Source organism: Eulemur rufifrons, chromosome 6, assembly GCF_041146395.1.
Source record: "Eulemur rufifrons isolate Redbay chromosome 6, OSU_ERuf_1, whole genome shotgun sequence".
Lineage (NCBI taxonomy): Eukaryota > Metazoa > Chordata > Mammalia > Primates > Lemuridae > Eulemur > Eulemur rufifrons.
This window is the reverse complement of record NC_090988.1, coordinates 42,872,256-42,892,732: the sequence shown is the minus strand read 5'-3', so window position 1 is coordinate 42,892,732 and position 20,477 is coordinate 42,872,256. Positions and strand designations below refer to the sequence as shown.

The 20,477-nt window shown below is 37.8% G+C and overlaps 1 protein-coding gene across 2 annotated transcripts in view; it reads left to right on the top strand.

Annotated features, from left to right (window-relative positions):
• CCDC81 (coiled-coil domain containing 81) overlaps positions 1–20,477 on the top strand; it is a 43,933-nt gene that overhangs the window by 8,758 nt on the left and 14,698 nt on the right. The window contains exons 3-10 of one of the 2 annotated variants that reach the window (XM_069469098.1): positions 426–579; positions 4,645–4,901; positions 7,187–7,266; positions 9,153–9,274; positions 11,350–11,473; positions 18,581–18,674; positions 19,106–19,252; positions 19,907–20,011. In XM_069469098.1, coding sequence (XP_069325199.1) covers positions 426–579; positions 4,645–4,901; positions 7,187–7,266; positions 9,153–9,274; positions 11,350–11,473; positions 18,581–18,674; positions 19,106–19,252; positions 19,907–20,011 — 1,083 coding nt within the window. The remainder of the gene's footprint in view (positions 1–425; positions 580–4,644; positions 4,902–7,186; positions 7,267–9,152; positions 9,275–11,349; positions 11,474–18,580; positions 18,675–19,105; positions 19,253–19,906; positions 20,012–20,477) is intronic. The other variant, XM_069469099.1, reaches the window with a different exon arrangement.

Genomic DNA, 20,477 nt, shown 5'->3' with positions numbered 1-20,477 from the left:
TTTTAAGTGGCAGACATAAAATCGAAAAGAGGGAAAGAGAAAGCAAAGTTTCTCATGCCCTCTTAAGTTCCACTAATGGCAAGTGATTAAAATTTAAAACACAATTTAGGACAAAGTAATCTTAGATTAAAAGAAGCTATGGCATTTGTGCACATTTTCTTAGCCTTTTAATGATATGGAGATGAAGGATCTGATGTCTATAAATCATCATGGATCAATATATTACATTTTATACTAAGCTTGTTTGAAAACTTAGAATTATAAAATGTTATAGCTATAAGGAGTTGTAAAGATCATTGCACTTTTAAGGCCTAAACTTAATTCTCTTCTTGAGTTTTGGATAACAATACTAAGGATTATTTTTTCTTTGCCCCTTCAATGAATTCTTTTTGTTACTTTTTTTCTCCCCTTCTTTTTTCTTCTAGGGGGTTCATATTCCAGGATTTGGAACTTTCACTTTCACGAGACAAAAGATTGATGTGGGAAACAAGTTTATTCTAATCCAGAGGCCCGTGTTTATCATGACGGAGAAGTTAGTGCAGACCCATGGACTCAAACAAAACAAAGTATATACTCCTGGTAAATAATTTTAATATTTAAGATTTTCCCAAAGTTACCAGCCTGGGGATAGAAATGAAAGGGCAAAGATTGGCCAGCGCTGCTTTATTAGTTTCTGATTGGAGGGGCTCACTTTTACGTGGTACCCTTGGCAGAGGCCAAGGTGGGAAAATACAGAATCTTCCTGAAGGCCATTTTATTTACTAATTTTTTTTTTTTTTTTGATACAGAGTCACCCCCTGTTGCCGTGGGTAGAGTGCCATGGCGTCAGCCTAGCTGACAGCAACCTCAAACTCCTGGACTCAGGCGATCCTCCTGCCTCAGCCTCCCGAGTAGCTACCACCACACCTGGCTAATTTTTCTATTTTTAGTAGAGACGGGGTCTCACTCTTGCTCAGGCTGGTCTCAAACCCCTGAGCTCAAGTGAACTTCCTTAGCCTTAGCCTCCCAGTGTGCTAGGATTACAGGTGTGAGCCACTGCGCCCAGCCTCCTGCAGGCCATTTTAAACCCCAGTAACCTAAGTGGCAGGCACAAGAAGACCTGATGTGACATTAAAGGCAAATTGATGTAAGATCCACACCACAGACTTGTACAGACCTTTATCCATATTTCATATCCTAAGAAATTAAAAGTGGTTATAAAGAAGAGAAAGTTAATTAGGGTCCATGGTTGGAAGAACGACAGTATCAGCTGTGAAAAAGATAACTAAATGTTTTTCTAGCATATATAATCTAAATTATTAAAATTTAAAGGTTAGAAGTTGAATAATTCCATAAAGACTTAAGGCATACCTTATTACCTTTCTCGCACCCTAAAGCCAACCTTCTTTCCTTCCTTCTGCCAATATTTACTGAGGGTCAACTATGTGTTAGACCTTGTTCCAGGTGCTTGAGATATAGTGGCAAACAAAGCAGACATAATCCCTGCCACAGGATGCTTCCATCAGCTTTAGTGTGTGGGCTCCATAACACCTGTCTTGCGTACTTAGAGGCCTTTGGGCACTTCCTTCCTGATCCTGGCTGTGTTCCTTTTGACCTTCCTTATTTTCCCCTCTTGCATCAGACTCATACCTGGATAAAGACAGACAGTCTACCTCAATGGCAGCAGGTGAAAAAGTTGTAACTTTAAGATAACTTTCCTGAAAGTTAATTTGCAGAGTAACTTTCCATCAAAAAAATTATGTATTAGAAAAAAAAATTTTTTTTAGAATTCTTTCTGCTTATATTCAGTATGGTGGGTTTGATGAACTTTTAGCCATTTTTACCTAGAGTCTTATGAAAGAAGAAATTTCATCAAAAACCTATCAAAGGAAATGAAAATAAAGCCAACATTTTTGTGAAAACAGTTGTGCCTTAGAATTAGAGCTTATTTTTGCCGAACATGGTGGCTTGTGCCTGTAATCCCAGCTGTTTGGGAAGCTGAGGAGGGAGGATTGCTTGAGGCCAGAAGTTTGAGACCAGCCTGGGCAACATAGTGAGAACCTGTCTCTAAAAAGAAAAAAAAAATAGCTAGGCATGGTGGTGTACACCTGTAGTCCAGATACTTGGGAGCCTGAGGCAGGAGGATCACTGGAACCCAGGAGGTCAAGGCTGCAGTGAGCTATGACTGCACCACTGTACTCCAGCCTGGGTGACAGAGGTCAATCCTCTTTCTGGGAAAAAAAAAAAAAAAAAGAAGAATTTGACCTTACTTTTCATCTTAGAACTTGTAATATAGTACAAAAAAGTAGTTTAGATCTACAATTAATTTTTTTACAGGGTGAAGAAATTTCAGAATTAAACATACATGACTGAATTAGTTCGAAAGAATAATTCTGTCTACAGTTTAGCTTTGGGGTTGTGATTCTTCATCATTAATTAACTAGGTAACTAATCAAACATTATATAGTGGTCTTTAAAGATTAGTAAGACATTGAAGAACTCAGAGTCTAGCATAGACAATAAATATATAAGCAAAGGATGCAACATGATTAAGTGCTATAAAAGCAGCATTGATCTTAACTGGCTCAAATGCTGCGGGAGCCCTGAGGAGAGCATGCCTAACTGCTTGGGGAGGTTTAGGAAGATGACATGAAAAGGTCTTAAAGGATGATAGAGGACTCTGCCAGCAGAGAAGCTGTGGGAAGATATTTTGGGAACAGTATGAACAAGTCCCGAATATGAGAAAGAGTGAAGCCTGTTAAAGAAGTAATGGGTACTTTTGCATGGCCAAGGCGTATGATTTTGGAGGCAGGTGGAGGTAAGACAAAAATCGTAGGTAGGGGCCAATTGGGAGGGGACTTATATGGTGTGATAAGGACATTAGAACTCATCCTGTAGGCACGGAGGAGCCATTGAAAGTTATTGAGCAGGGAACCATCTGTCCTGGTCCAGTTTTTAGTTTAGGAAGATAGCTCTTTCAGTTATGGAAGTTTGGTAAAGTATAGTCAAAGCCTGAATGAAGGCAGTGGCAATGAGGAGGGAAATGAGGGATCTATTCATTGAGACATTTGAGATGTAGAATTGATAGGACTGGTTAAGTTGGGAGTGGTGGGTAGCAAGAGGAAGGAAGGTATTTAGGAAGACTCGGATTTCTTGTTTGAAGAACAACAGATGGAAGCTTGTGCCATTAACTGCCATAAGGAATAAAGGGGAAAGGCAGGTTGTGGTGGTGGATAAAATAATGAATTTGCTTTTGGACTTGCTGAATTTGAGATTCCTGGAGGGATGCTGAGGTAGGTGATTGCAGAGCTTAGAAGAGGGGTGGAGACTAGAGATCAAGATTTGGATAAGTTTACCCAGGAAAGGATATAAAGTAAGAAGAAGAGACAGACAAGGCCAGAATCCCATTTAAAAAAAACCAAAAAAACAATAAAACAAAAAACCACCTTAGTATCTTATAAAACATAGAAGAGGAGAGAAGCCAGCAAAGGAGACCAAGGAGGAGGAAAATTGGAGAACCAAGAGTGGTGTCAAGGATACAAAAGAAAAGGGAGGGTGTGGCCAACAGAAGTTAGAGGGAGGTCATAAGAGATTTGCAAAGTACCCATTGACTTGCCCGTCATGAGATGGTAGCGTCCTTACTGAGATGAGTGGGCTGAAAGACAGATTGCAGAGAGGCAGTGGGTAAATGGGAGGGGAGAATCTAGAGTCAGGCAAGATGGCTTTCTCTTTTAAGAAATTTATATTAAAAAAAAACAAATGAAGAGTGGTGGTATAGAATTACTGTTCAATTGTGCAGGAGACGGTGGGCTGATACAGCGAAACTCACATTTTGTAGAGCTGTTAATTTTCATCATTCAGCAGTATTGGACATTTGAAAGGTTATGTAATAATTCATGTTTGCTGAGTGATGATTAGAATATTCTCCTCTCTGTTCTGTTCCTCTATCAGCGGGTCTTGTTATTGTCTCTTTTTGCCCATATCATCTTGATCCTTTCTTATTCTTCCCCTATTTAACTTGTGGACCTTGCAAAGCTCCTACGTCTATTCTACTTGAATAGATCCTGGGCTTCCTTCAAGCTGGATATAATCTTATTCCTTTGCAATGTCACGTATGGGCTTGCTAGAGAGGAAAAGCTTTCTGTAAGTCATTCAGTCTGATACCCTCGTATAAGAGCCAATTTCATTCAAATAACTTCTAGTGAAGATGACTATCTTTTCAAAGCATTTAACATTTTTAGGTATTTATAATCATTTAAAATTGGTATGATAACTGGTGGAAATAGGCAAATATTGCTGCAGTGTATTCTGAAAGGTCGGGGGCTGAAAACTTTAGAAAATCTTCTGATGAAGAGAAGCAGTTGATTATTACTATGTCTCCTCGAGAAAACTGAAAGCTTATCTACACTGTTGTTTAGAAAACTCTTTGTTTTTATTTTGAGCATAAAACATATTTTTAGACAAAATTGTATTGATTAATATGTGTTAATAACCAGTTAATTATCTGCAGTAATAGTATTACATTGGGTGCAACCAAAGGTTTCACATAGACAATTCTATTTTGGGGTATTAAGTGAGAATCAGATAAATATTTATGTGTGTGATATGTACTTATTGTAATCAACACTTTCTTTCCCCCACCCCAACTGTCTTTTTCTCCTCTAGGTGATATCCCAGTTGTTCCACTTAATTTTGTCATAATATCCCTGGAAAGTCCATTTAACAGGGATGTAGTGGAAGGTTGTGTGAAGGAGACGTTGCTTTTTTTATCACGATCCATTTCCACCAAACAGAATGTGGAGTTTACATTCAAAGGAATCGGGGTCCTCATGATCAAAGACGGCAAAGTGAAGATGAGATTCTATAAGGACTTCCTTTGTGCCATGGATGGAAGTGGGGCTTTGGCAAAAGCCCTAGCAAATGTAAATTAATGTTTTCCTAAGAAAGCCCTCACCCAATCATAGCTCTGATCATCTATAGGTGTGTTGTCACTAAGAAAAACTAAGGTTGACATATTTTAAGTGCCAGTTACCCCAACGGCACAGAAGTGCTTCTTTATAGATGATTAACTCTTTGACAAAAAACATCAGAAGGGCAAGGGAACTTTAAGTTTTGAGTCAATGCCATCTGAAAAATACAAATGGTAATATTAATAGAAACTCTTATAATTCTGAACGTTTTTATAGTATCTTATAGTTTAAAAAGTTCTTCTGCATGTATTATTTCATTTGAATCTCAAAACATTACAAAATCATTATTATTATAATATCATCTCAATTTTATAAGTGAAAAAAGTTGGGGCTTGGAGAGGTTATGTAGGAAGCCTTAGGTCAGGGTATTAATAAATGGTAGAATTGGGATTCAAGGCTAGAATTCGTAATAACTCAGTTTTTGCTTGTTCTACTCTTTCATTTTAATGAAAATATACAACAAAATCTAATTCAAGTCATGGAATTGGATCTTTAGCTTTTAATTCGTCTTGCCATAGAAGAAATGTCATAATTGGCACTATTATTTTGTTAACTTTTAAGTAGCTGGGATGGACTTACACCAATTTTAACCATTAAGTAGCTGGTGTGACCTTTATGCTAAGTTGGTCATAGCAGAGTTTATGGAGGCAGTGAAATAGTTGATCAACGGGATTTATTGAATACTTAATGTGCCTTAGGTACACCTCCAGGAACTAACAAAGTTGACCTGAATGAATCAAATTACCATGGAATGTTATATAATCCTATATCTCATAGAGCAAAAGCCTGACTTTTAAATGAAAAGGCTATGAGTATCGTCTAATTTTGCCCGTATCTCCTTTCAGGAAGCTCTGGGATGGGGATCTAGGAGATGGAGTTGGGTACAGTGAGGCTCTTGGTGTTTTCTACACAATCTGGTGTCATTCAGGATTGATAGGAGGGATGCCAGCTCTGTGTGTGGAAAATGGAAACACACAGAGGAAAAACTCTTTTTTTCCCATGAAAACACAGGCAAGATTTGCAAATCCACAGACAAGGCCCAAGTGGCTAGCTCATCTCTAACGCTAAGGGATTCTGCTGAACTTTGTAGCTTCAATGTGTGTTTAAAAAAGAAGATGGCATTTTCTTTGACCTGCTGAACTCTAAAGCATAAATTTTAAGGAATATTTTCCAAGAGATCTAGTCCTGAGAGATACGCTATGAAAAAAGGGTTTGAAGGCCAAAACAGACTGAGAACTGCTGATTGTCTCAATTCCCTCATGGACAGAGGCACAAAGCACAGCAACATGTTCAAGGACCTGGGAAGTCTGGCTGTACAACAGCCAGTTTAACTGCCTGAGTGTATTTGATCATGGAATTCTAAGTTAATTCAATACTCATTAATAGCTCATTAACTCTATAAAACATATTTTGGGAGATTGTTGTAAAATGGTGGGAGTGATCGTTTTATTCTCAAATGTGCCATAACTTAAACCTGAGTGCTGTCCTGTAACGTAGTCCTCTTGGAAGCTCTGTGCTTATTTCAGTGATGCTGCTTCGGTTAGAAATATTTTAAAACTTCTTTTTGGGAATTCCCTCCAAAGCCTTTTGTAAGCTGTAGCATCCATCCAAAAATAATATCTAATATATTATTTTATACTAATAAGGTAATGATGTATAATTTATATAATAATTATGATAGCTATTTGTTCAGTGCTCACTATGTGCTAGCCACTTACACAGAATACCTCGTAGAAGTCCTGTGATTGGATCCTATTATTAACCCCACCAACCTAGTGTCCAGGGCCACATAGCTGTTAACAGTGTAGGGATTTGAATGTAAGCCCACCTGACTCCACATCCCTTCTCTTAACTGGGTAATTTTAGAGTCATTTGGGCCAAGAGTGAAATTAGCCAGCTTGCTCATTTTCCAGACAATTTTAGGAAGTCCGCTCTCCTCTTAAAGATGTCTAAAATAAGTTGTCAACTCTGAAGGCAATTTCCAAAGAGGAAATGATTCAAGAAAAGGCAGCACCAATGGTATTGCTGTGCCACTACCCACCCCACAGTGACTAGTTTGATGAAATGAGGTCATTGTTCATTGGATTTTAAGCTCTGGACTTTAAGCACTAAACAAAAACAACAATAAAATGTATCATGGTAGCTTTGCCTTTGAGATAGCTGTAGTTTCTGATTTGTCTGTGTCCTGGATCAAAGCCCAGGTGTAACCCTGCTCTGTCTCTGTTACTGTCCTCCAGAGGCCTGGCACTGTGGACTCCGTGTTATCCTGCGGAGAGGCCTCTGGAAAGCGGCCCGGCAGTGTGCTTGCATTTCCAAGGTGAGTGCTTTGCTCCACGGGCTCCTCCAGGCACCGGCTCTCCTTGCTGATCTGTTGATCTGACTGGGCAGTGTTTCTCAACCCTTTGTAGCTCCTGCTCCTTTGAGAAGTGAATTCCGTCTCTCCTCCTCCCTCCCCCTCTCTAAATACACCAGCAGAGAAGAGTTTATTGCATACACTTTTTGTAGTTAAGTGAAATAAAAATAGGCATTTAGAATATTTTTTTGTAAAACAACTCTTGGCTCCCTGGAAATTCTAATACCACCTTCCAACAACCTTAGTCCCTGTAATATTAAACGCGTCTTACCTGCTGGACTTCTCTCTCCTTTCCACTACTTCCTCTGCCTAGCTTCTTCCTCTTCCTGTAGTCCAGCCCACTTCCTGTCTGAGCTGTGATTTTTTACCTCTAAACAGGTTAAAAATATAAAGTTAGAATAAGGGAACAGCTTTACCCCATGAGCACAGTGGGGTGTTACTGGTGGCTGCATATTACTATTTCAAGTTTCACTACAATCATGTGACATATGTATTATAATTTTTTCCATTTTACAGAGATACAAAAGTATTTAAATTTTAATTCCCTTTTTTAAATGAGTGAAGAGCAACATGGTGAACTATTAAGACATTGAAATAGGAGTCAGGAGACTTGAGTTTTATTTCCAGCATGGCCAGCACTCACTCATTGTGTGCCCTTAATCCTGTTCATGATTTTAATTGCTGTTTCATTAACCACTGTGCATTTCAGGTAGAGGAAGTTTTGGGAATAACAACCAGTTTCCTAAAGTATTATTTTCTCATATTTTTTGAGGCTGTGACATCCTCTTGTGTTTGTCAGTTTAGAACAACCCCCTCCTGGAAGAGCTGTTTGATGCACACCTCAGAAGAAGCAGCATGAAGGGCGGAATAAGCCTGAGAGATTAGTTAGTCTGACTCCCTCATCTTGTGATGAAATGGCCACACAACTAATGAGTGGACAAGCTAGAAATAAAACCGTGGCTCTTGATTGTTCCAGCATTCTTTCCATTGCATCATGTTGCCTTATTCACCAAAAATAAATTAACAGATTCAAAGTAATTTTATTTTCATTGTTTTAGAAGGCAAATTTGTCTGTCCCCTTTGACATATTTTGGTTTAAGTACTCCAGGGGGTCAAAAATTGCGATGAGTCAAAGAACAGAGATGGAGGCTCCTGTCAGTTTTGGGAGCCTAGAAGTGCACATAAGGACTTAAATACCCCCCAAAATTGTTGGTGTTTTAGTCATGTGAATTTGATTCCTGAATTTACTGAAGATACTCCCACCTCTGCTCTCAACTCCAACCTAGTACCCCACATATGAGACCAAAGAAAACCTCCAACTACGCACACCAACTGAACCCCTCCACTCCCAAATTGAACCTTTGCAAGTCCTTCACTTTTGCCTGGGGAGAGGATGAGGAAGTAGGGTAGAGAAGGAGGGAGGAGAGGAATGGTCATATAGGGGCATGCTCTGTCTACCAGGCTATGAATCCTTGCCTTCAAGCTATTCAACAACTACCTTTCACTGTATCATGGCATCTGGTATCTGGTTACAGAACTAGAAAGGATATAGAAAAATTCAAACTGACACCAAAACCAAAAACTTAAATCAAGGCCTTCAAAGCAATTTCTCTATATACAAGCTGATTTTGAGCCTATAGCGTAGAAGGGGGAGGTCTTGGTCAGCTCCCAGATTGAGACTCAAAGAGAGTGAGCCCATAGTATGTACTCAGCACATCAAAGCACTCACCCCTTGAAGGAAGTGGGCTTATTTCAGAATCAGTGAGCTAGCTGGGTTGCTTCCAAGAATTGAGACTTTATGCAGTCATCTATTCTGGTCCAGTGCAGTGAACATCTTGGCTCGTTCCTAGGATTGAGCTCAAGGAGACGGAGAACAAACCACCTATGGAGACCATTGTAGAAGAAGATGGAGAGAACAGACCAAGGAAGTTCAAGTTAAAAGACAAGCCAGACAAAGCAGGTGGTGTCAGAGGTAGGCCAGTGGTTTCTGGGTATAATCTATCACTCTCTGCTGCTTATGAGCCCAGCCATGTTGCTTAGCAACTCATATTCTCAAAGTAAAGTTAGATTCATCGGTAATCACTGAATTCTCCCTAACAAATTATCTTCTGTTCCTAGAATGCTATATCTCATGTTAACTACCTTATGAGTCTTAGATCCTATGACTCTCAGGCTTTTAGAGTATCATCTCTTTGCTGGCTCCCCACTGCTTGCAGGTGTCGAAACTCAGATTCCTACAGGGTCTAGGCAGGTAACATAAATGCAGGAAGTGGGCTGCATATAAGATGATAGGGAGATATGTTAGTTTAAATAACATTTTTTTATGAAAAATAAAGAAGTGGCAGTTTGACATTTTTCATGTCTATAGAAGGTAGCTGGATTCTCATACCTATGTCTACAGTTAATGTGTTGTGCTACGTTGTTTTGGTTGAAGCGTATGAAGAAAATCCTAGGACCTTGAAGACAATTTGAAGAGGTCCTAGGGACCCCCAGGGCTTGCCAGATGACAGTTTGAGGATTGTTCCTCTAGCAGATTGTTGCTTTGTGGAAATGTGGCTCAAGTGGTATCAAATCTTCTGATTTTTTCAAAAGAAGCAGAGATCCTGACTTCAATGTGAGATCTATTGATTGCTAAATGTTGTCAACTTTTGTTGATATTGAAACAAAAAATGCTGATTGAGCCAAACAAAGCATATCAATGGGTAAACATTGGCTTGTGGGTATCAGTTTTTGATATGTGGCCTATAGGATTACATGTAAACTTTTAGCTTAATAGTCAAAGATACTTTGGTTTCTTTAGCCTCATCTCCCACTGTGCCCTATGTACATAGACCCCTTCTTCGGGCAAAATTGTCTATTCATGTTCTTCTAACATGCCTGCCCTTCTCCAGCTTCATCCTTTTGTCAACTCTTTTTCTCCAGCCTGACATGCCCTTCCTTTTCTGTCAATATATCTCAATCCTACACGCCTTTTAGCGTCCTTTTCACATATCACTTCTTCCATGAAAATTTCTCTTATCACTGGATTCTGAAATGGCTTCTCTCTTTTCTGAACATGTCAGACCCTTAAAGATTGCACCTTTGTTTGGGATTTAGACATTTTGCATCATTGTCCTAAGTTGCTATTTACACAATGTATATAAAGCACTTAACACTGTTGGCATGTAAGAAGATTTCCACAAATAGGAGTTCTCATTTTTTTTTGTTTGTATCTTATTTTTCTCTCAAACTACATCTATTGAAGGATCTTAAGGGCAAAGACTTACCTCTTTATATCCTCTAAATGCTTAGCACAGTGCTTTCTTTGCATATATACAGTAAAAACATTTTTTATACCACAATAGGATAAGGGACAATCATTTAAAGATGAGAGAGTATATCTTACTGATATATGATAAAAATTTCCTTTTGTAAGAACAAAAGACATTCTATAATAAAGATATCTGCACCTGAATGTTTATAGCAGCACAATTCACAATTGCAAAGATGTGGAAACAACCCAAATGCCCATGAATACATGAGTGGATTAATAAAATGTGGTATATATATACCATGGAGTACTACTCAGCTATAAGAAACAATGGGGATATAGCACCTCTTGTATTTTCCTGGAAAGAGTTGGAACCCATTCTACTAAGTGAAGTAGCCCAAGAATGGAAAAAGAAGCACCACATGTACTCACCATTAAATTGGTTTCACTGATCATCACCTAAGAGCACATTTAGGAATAACATTGATCGGGTGTTGGGCAGATGTGAGTTGGGGAGGGGATGGGTGTATACATAACATAATGAGTGTGATGCGCACTGTCTAGGGGATGGACATGCTTGAAGCTCTGACTCGGGGGGGTGGGGGGAGGCAAGGGCAATATACGTAACCTAAACTTTTGTACTCCCACAATATGCTGAAATAAGAATTAAAAAAAAAAAGAAAAAAAAATTCCTTTTGTAAAAATGATGAGAATTTATTTGTGTTAAGTACAAACTACCCAGTTAGTGGTTTGAAAGTTGAAAGGAAACTTGTTTCCGTTCGTTCTTTATTCTACAGAGATCTCATCACCCAAGAGACTTCAAGATAGACAAATTATCTCCCCTGCCAAAGTGACAAACAGCAACTTGCTGGACAAGTTTGAGCGAAGTGGGAATGGTGGGAAGACCAGGACCCCTGAAGGGTAATGCATTGACATTTTTTTCTGTTGTACTTTATATATTTTTGGGTCATTTCTTGATGCAGGGCATTAAAGTTATTGTTTGTTCATTCATTTATTCAGTGTTCTTGAGAACATTCACTGTGCTAGGTGTTGGGAATAATAGAGATGACCAAGGCTCATGATCTAATGGGAAAATCAGACATATGTAGAGGGATAAATTATGATTCAGTGGTATATATGTTATGACAGAGGCAGAAACCAAATTAGCACAGAGGAGGGAACATCCAACTTTCCCTATAGATTTGGGATAATCCACAAAATTTCCTTGTTTTCTGAGTGCTTGGATATTATGATGTGATAGTTTCATGTTTACATCAAACTGGAAAGTAGTTTTGCCAAACATGGCTGGCACTCCATTAGTTCTCAATAAACATTCCTTGAATAAATGAATGTAGTATAATTTATCATGGCCAGGTCTTCTTCTTGTGATGTTATGTCAAAAGATTTCTTTTTTTTTTTTTTTGAAACAGGGTCTCCCTCTGTCCCCTGGGCTAGCGTCCAGTGGTACCACCATAGCTCACTGCAGCCTCAAACTCCTGGGCTCAGCCTCCCTAGTAGCCGGGACTACAAGCATGTGCCACTATACCCAGCTAAAAAAGATTTCTATTTTATCCTTCTTTCTTTGAGTAGGAGACATTTTAAGACCTCAAATGAGTCATGTGTTTATTGAGCATCTAACTATGTACCTTGCATTGTGCTGTCAGCTTTCAATTTATTAATGTGTCACAATTTGTCAGCTATCATATGTGTAGCTTATATACTTTTTGGATTACTAAAGTCATATTCAAAACCCTAGGCATGTTGGTTTTTGATAATCTCACTGCTGTAAAAGATAATTGAGAACAAGGTATCTAGTACTTTGGAATTTAGTTCAATCCAACAAACAATTAGCACCACTGTGTACCAGGTACTATTCTAGGCACTGAGGATACAGAGCTAAAGGCATACAAACCTACTTTCATAAAACTTACAGTCTTTTTCTAAAATTTCAAAATATTAAGGGGGTACACATGTTTCTATTACATGGATAAACTTACAATTTTTTTTTTGTTTATTTTTTGATAAACTTATAGTCTTGTAGGGAGACTTGACACTAAAGAAGTAATGCATATGATGAAGACAACAAAAAAAGTACAGAGGCTGCCAAGAGGAGGGCGGAATTCATTGTTAGGGGTTGTTAGTGAAGGTTTCCTGTAGAAGTTGACCAAAAAATGTTTTTCGTGCTGATTGCTAAAATAGTGCATATTTATCACAGAAATTTTAAAAACATGACAAAAGCACGAGTTACAAAAAAATCACTAGTAACCTTATTACATAGAGGAAACTTTCTGTTAATATTATGGTACAATCCTTTACTTCAATGCATATACAATATATGTGTATTTATACTTGAAACATACATACATTTTAAATAAAATTGAGATCATATTATATGAACCTTTGTTACATTTAATGATAAGTGGTGAAAATTTCCCCATGGCTTTAAATATTCTAAAACATTAACAAATGATTGCATATTATATAAATGAAAGATTAAACATTTTGTTTAACCAGCCTTCTGTTGGATATTTAGATGCTTTCTAGTTTTTTAATATTATAAATAATGTGACAAATATAATTACACATAATTCTTTGCACACATCTGAATAGTCCATAGGATAAAAATTTAAAATTAAATTTCAGAGATAAGGGGTGATTCCGGTTTTCATGCTGTTGCTACACATTGCCAATTATCTTCTGGAAGGTTGTACTAAATTATCCTCCCAGTAGCAGTACCATGAGAGACTGCTGTTTTTTCTATAGCTTTGTACTTTAAGAGATCTTTCTGTCATAATTGGTGAAATGAGCTATTTCATTATTGTTTTAATTTGTGTATGTTTAATTTCTAGTAATTTTATAATTACTTTAAAATGTTTTCTAGCTATTTGTTGTTGTTCTTTTGAAATTTTTTTTTGTTTCAATTCTGTGTCCTTTTTCTACTGGGAGGTTTACTTTTTCTTAGAAACAGGTTGTGTGTCTTATAAAGAGAACTTTATGTATCATAGTTATGAATAGTTTTCTGATATATATGTTTTAAATATTTTTCCAATTCTTTTTTTCTTTTACATTTTGTTTCTGCATCATTTAGTCCACAGAAGTTTAAAATATATCCTGTCCTATTTATCAACCTGTCCAAGTCCCCAAACACCATGTTTGGGGATGTCAGTACATGATTACATTTTCATTTTGAAGGAGTAAAGAATGATTTAGAGGCATAGAATTAGTGCTGCAGGGGAAGAGGCATAATAAAATGAAAAGATTCGACACAATTTAAGAGATTAAGGCAGTAGTCTATGCCATTTGTTTCTGACAAATGACCCTAAGGCTCCTCAGAGGGCCTTGAGAGCCATCTCAGAGGGTGAGAGTGAGACCCCGTGGGTGGGACTCTGCGCTCTATCCCTTCACTTCCACTGGAGTGTGTGCGATTTTTTTCTGTTTTATGTATTGGGGTTTGAGTAAGATTTGTTTAAACTAAGGGGCGTAGGACTTTCATTGCTTAACAATTGAGTACAACTGGTCTGGGGAAAGATAATGTATGAAACTAAGATCAGATGGAGAGGAAGCTTTAGATTTGGCTGTTTAAGAGGTAGACTAAGCAGAGCTTGGTGATTAGTTAATTAAGGTGGGGGGTTGAGAAGAGGGAGGAGTCTAAGATGACCCCAGACTTTGGCTTAGGTAACGGGGTGGGAAAGTGGCACCATTAATCAAAATAGGGACTGCTGTGAGAAGTGCAGATTTGGCTGGTGCTGAAGGCATGTAGTGGTTAGTGAATCTCTGAAATTTTCACTCAAATTTAGAGCTTTTTTTTTTTAATACAAATGAATCCTTTTGGAGTATAGTATTCAGAAATGTGACATATTTCTCATAGCCTCCTCATGCCAGTTGCATCTGACAGGTTATTTAAATGAAATTATGAGGATCAATCAGTGGTCCCTCCTATCCCAGATTTTGAGGCTTAAAAGAAGTTATGAAAAAATAAAGGGTTCTTCTTTCAGCAATATGGTGGTCTATATCTTCCAAAGAGGTTGTACTGAAAGCCAATCTAGTCCACCATGTGTTTTTGCTTGCAAAGTATCTATGTCTGCTAGTTGTGTTAGGGAGAGTGTGGCTCTCAAAGCCTAAACATATTCACTCTCTGGCCCTTTACAGAAAAGATTTGCCAACCCCTGCTCTAAAGGATCCCATTTTCAACCCAGGCTCCTATGACTTCTGATTAAGTTGGGCCAAACACAAGGTCTGAGTCCAAAATTACAAGGACCATGTAGAAACAAGCAACATAATGAGGGACATCAGAAACAAAACATGGAAGATTGAGCTCCCAAGGATTTTGGATCTTGAACATTAAAAAATACAAAATATAAAATAAGGTGACTAAAATGTTCAAAGATAGAATGGAAAAAAAAGCATGAAACAAGTCATTACAAAAAATGACCAAGTCTTCAGAGCATTTGTATTTTGGAATTGCAAAGGAATTATAGTTTATAAGGGATCGTAGACCCATACACTACTTAATCCATTGGTTATTGAGAAAGACTTGTATCTTATTTTTTTCAGTTTCCAAATGAATATTTTTTTTGGCTACTTATTTTATGCTATGGTTCATTTAACGTCAGTTACTTGGAACTTTGTAATTTGTTGAGCCTTCCTTTGCAGCTTGAGTATTTGTACAGTAATTGTCTATGTATACTTGAAGAGACTGTGTACTATTTCTTGGATGCAAATTTGTGGATAGTTAGATATTAGCTAAGTCTTGTTAAATAAGTTACTGTGAGCTTTTAAATACTTACTATTTTTTTCTTTGAGAGAGATGCTAAAAATTTTTTACTGTGGTAATATATTTTTCAGGTTTTTAGTAATTATGTCAATTTTATGCTTGTTAAGCAATATATTGAATTCTACATACATCCATGATATAGTTCTTGGTAGATAGTTCTTTTATCATTATAAAATCTTCTCCTTTGTCCTTACTAAAAGTTTTTGCTTGAAATTCTGCTCTGTCTGATTAACTATCCAACATTTGGTTAGTATTTACTTGGAATATCCTTTTTATGACATTCTTTTTCATCTTTGTGTGTGTGTGTTTTATTGTTTTACGTGTGTCTCCTATAAACAACTTATATTAGAATTTTTTCCAATTCAATCTAAACTTAAATCCGCCCTTCCAGACCTTCTGCATTTTTGTTGTCTAGAGCTTTTGTTCCAATTTGCTTTTAAGTATATAAAATTTTTTTTGTATGATTTTCTGGTCAATGATCACTTAGATTTATCAACACATTTAACCACTTTCTTTGCTCACTATATCCTTGCCCTTCCTCTGGGTTCATTTTGCTTCGTACTAAAGTGTATCCTGTAATGGTTCTCTGTCTTTTCAACATGCTTATTAGTCTTTATATTGCTTAAAAAGAGTCATATTGTGAATCTTGAATGCTGGTTCTTGGTTCATAGTTATCTTCCCTTGGCATGATACTGCTCCATTTCCTTCTGCCAGTTGTCCTGATAAGAAGTCTGAGTCCAGCTGGTTGCCATTCTTTCTTGTAGCTTTTAAGAGTCTGTCTTCCTTCTTGATGTTCTGCATTTTTACTATTCTTACAAGTCATGACCTTCTGAAAAATTCATATCCATTATCTTCTAGAATATTGTTCTTTGCCATTCCCTTTATTCTATAAATTCAGCACTTCTATTAAATGTATATTTGAGCTTCTGAATCTGTTCTCTATTACTCAACTTATTTTTTTATATTTTCATTTTTATCTCTGTGCTGCTTTTGATGTGATACTATCAGTTCTATCTTCTAATGAATTGATGCTAGTATTAGGTGGATCAGTCTACTATTTATTTCCTTTATTGAGTTTTAAAACATATATATAAATATTTTATCTTTTATATGTCATATATTTTATTACTAAATAATATGTATTTTTTCATTTGGTTCTCTGTTTTATTATTTGCCTACTCTTGCTGGTTCCACCTTTATTTCTGAGAATTTTGAATGTGCTTGTTTAAAATTTTTTTTACCCCCCAGTTACTTCATTGTTTTTATTTCCTTGGGTGTGATATGCCTCATTTGTTGGGTCTGCTGACATAGGGACTCTTGGCTCTGGAGTATTTTAAATGCTTAGCAATGTTGCTTTGACAATTCATCTTCTGGAAAATGTTTTCCTGTGTGTGCTTCTCTCTGTTATGTGGTTTTCATGATATTCAGGTTGTATGGTCACAAACCCTCCTTTATATTAAAGTTCTTGCCCTCGGCCACCTGACAATGCTGGAACCATATTCATGCCTGGTGTGGGCTCAGCTCCTGATCTCTGACATGGGGCTGGAATCTGTGTGGAGTCAAGAGACTGGGACTGTTTCCTACACTTGACCAGAGGATTGTGACTAGAAACATCCTCCAGGCCAGTGACAGGGAGAGGAATCAAAAGCACTTGTATCCAGTCAGAAAATTCTGTCAATCCTGCCTTCAATATATATCCAAATTGCAGCCACTTCTTTTTTTTTTTCCAGAATATTACGGGGGTACAAATGCTTTGGTTACATAAACTGCCTTTGCACCACCCAAGTCAGAGCTACAAGCGTGCTCATCCCCTAGGCAGTGCACGCCGCACCTGTTAGGTGTGAGTTTACCCATCCTCTTCTCCTCCCTCCCACCTGCCTGAAACCTGATGAATGTTACTTCCATATGTGCACATAAGTTTTGATCCATTTGTACCAGTTTAGTGGTGAGTACATGTGGTGTTTGTCCATTCTTGTGATACTTCATTTAGAAGAATGGGCTCCAGCTCCATCCAGGATAATACAAGAGGTAGTTCACCATTTTTTTTATGGCTGAGTAGTACTCCATAGTATACATATACCACATTTTATTGATCCACTTGTGTATTGATGGTTACTTGGGTTGTTTCCACACCTTTGCAATTGTGAATTGTGCTGCTATAAAAATTCGAGTGCAGATGTCTTTTTTATAGAATGTCTTTTTTGCCTTTGGGTAAATACCCAGTAAGTGGGATTGCTGGATCAAATGGTAGTTCTACTTTAGAATGCAGTCACTTATTATCATCCCTACTTCTATCACCCTGATCCAAGCCATTATCTCTTTCTCTTGAGTTATTGGAATTGGAATGATTCCTGTCATTGTTCTTATTCAGTTTATTCTCAGCACTGCAGCCAAAATAATCCTTTTAAAATGTGAGTTAGGTGACCTCCTCCACTGCCCAAACTCCCAGTGGCTTCCCATACCCACTCAGGGTAAAAGCCAAAGTCCTTACCATGGCCTGCAAGATCCTGCCTGGTCTCCACCCTCTCTCCTACTTCTCACCACTAACTCAGCTCCCTCTACCACTCTTGAGCACAGGCATCTCCCTCCTCAAGGTCTTTGCACTCTTTTGCTCACCTGGAATGTCTTTTCCATCGGATATCTACATGATAGAGCCCTTATTTTCTCCAGGTATTAACTCAAATGTCACCTTCTTGGTGAGAACTTCTCTGGCCATTCTATTTACAATTTAACACTCCATTTCTGCAACATTGCATGCATGTATCATCATGGAGTATACTACAGAGTTTACTTTTATCTTGTCATTGACTGTCTATCCCCATCAGAATGTTAATTACATGAGGACAGGGATTTTGTGTGTGTGTGTGTGTGTGTGTGTGTGTGCGCGCGCGCGCGCGCGTGTGTATTGTTTTTCACTGCATCTCCTGTGCCTAGGACAGAGCACATGGTAAACACCCAATACATTCTCATGGAATGAATAAATTTCATCCCCATTTCACAGAATTGGTAGTTGACATTTTGCAAGATTACACAGTTCATCTTATATCAGTTAGCTTGTAAAAAACAAAGCTGCGGTTCAAACCCCGCTTTATCTGACACAAAGTACAGGTTCTTAACCTCTCTCTATGTAATTGTTCTGAAGTAAACCACTGAGATATTTTTCTTTACTTTGTATTTATACTTGCCTCAAAGTTATCGTTGCTCTACAGGTCAGACTGTCTTAAACATTAATGAAAGTTGCATTGTTTTTACAGCGTATCGTCTCCAGGTTGTCTGAAAAATGACAATGAAATGAAGCCCAGAACATCTCCAGCCCAGGCTTGCCAGGATCATAGTAGGGCAGGACAGGTACAGTGTCGTCAAACAAAAAAGCCCGGTCAGAATCTCATTTGTCCTTGTTTCTCAAAGAGAGTTCTGGGAATCTCTCTTTCTTAATTATAAAATAATATATGGGCGTGGCTCAAGTATTCAGAACCAAAAACTGGACCAGGATAAATTTATCTACTAGTTAAGATCTACTAGTTAACAGAAATAGGGTGGGGAAATCCTTTTCTAATTTTCAGTTGTTATAAACATTTCTTATCCAGTGAGAATTCAGTAAATCCTTTAGATTATTTGTGGGGTCCACTCTGCAAATCTCATTTTGCTAATTGTCACTAATACATCCTTTTATAAAGTGTGTTTCTTGATACTCTAGTCTTTGGAGAGCTTGTGATGGGAAGGTGAAGGCAAGAAAGTAAAATGTAAAAATTTATTTGTCCTGAAATTTTGGATTGTAGGAATTGTGCTATGTATGTTTGCAACGAGCACAGCGAAATTTCCCGTTGTACTACAGTGAGGAGAGGAGGAGGAGAGAGATAGAAGATGAGCGACTCATAATGCAGTATCAGATGTTGAAAGACCAGGAGGCCCTCCTCAAACACCAGGTAGTCCAACACCTCGGTTAAAGGGTGTTTGATATAGGACAGTAGAACATGACTATAAAATGCCATTGAAAATATTCCATCAAATGTCTGTCCTGTAACATATCTGATCGTGTATTTACTGCTGGACTAAACTTTAGGTTGTGTCCAAGTTTTCACTTATAATTAATAACACTGGGATGAATATCCATGTGTTGAATGTTTGCACACATCAGTGATTTTTTTCCCGCATAAGGACTAAATTTTAAAGATGGAATTTCTGGATTTTTATTGCTTTATTTTTAATTTCTGATAAAATATAACTCTGGTCAAGGCTTTTAGCCTATCTCAATCAAATAAAGACAGAATGGTACCTTTACATTCCTCTATCCAGATTTCTATGATTTCTAATACTACTACCCTTTCCTGCATTTGAGATAAAATCTTCTATTCCTTTTTAATATCCCTGCAGTGGTGCTGTCTAAAGCCCAAGAACAGGATATAAAAAACTTTCCCCAATCCACTTTTATAAATCTATGAAGACATCAGAAAGCACCATTGCCTCCAAAAGGCAGGTTTCTACCTTGGTTGGATTATTTAAGTGTAATAGAATTAAAAATTTTCAAGGATCTGTTACAACCTGTAATATAAAATTAAAAAAATTTTTCTTTGCAACAGATGAAAAGTCTGGCTACTAGAGAGCAGAATCAGAAAAATGCTGCCTATAATCTTGGAGTTGCTGAAGCTATGAGAAGCCATAAAAATGAGAAACCTGAATTTTATGTAAGAGTCTTTTAAAATTTTCTATTGCTAACACCTGCCCCATCTGTGAGTATGTGAATCCACTCCCTGTATTGCAGGTTGTGCCATTTTTTAAGTGGCAGAGTTGAAAACTGGGTGGTGGTGTTTGAAGCTTTCTTCTAGGGCAGGGGTTGTCCAGTGTTGGCCTCCACACCGTTCACATTCACAATATAGTATGGGGTCCCATTAGTCATCGCAGCTCTTGCTAATTATAGTAATTCTCAACCAGGACCTGGGATGGGTGATGGGAGCCAGTATACTGAAGTCCAGCCCCAGGATCTAAAGAGAGAACCAGCAGCATTGGCATCACCTGGGAGCTTGCTGGAAGTGCAGACTCTAGGGCCCCACCCCAGACCCTCCCTAATGGGCAGCCACACTGGAATAGGATCCCCAGGTGATTTGTATGTGTATCAAAGGTGGAGAAGCCCAGCTTCAGATGGTGGTGAGC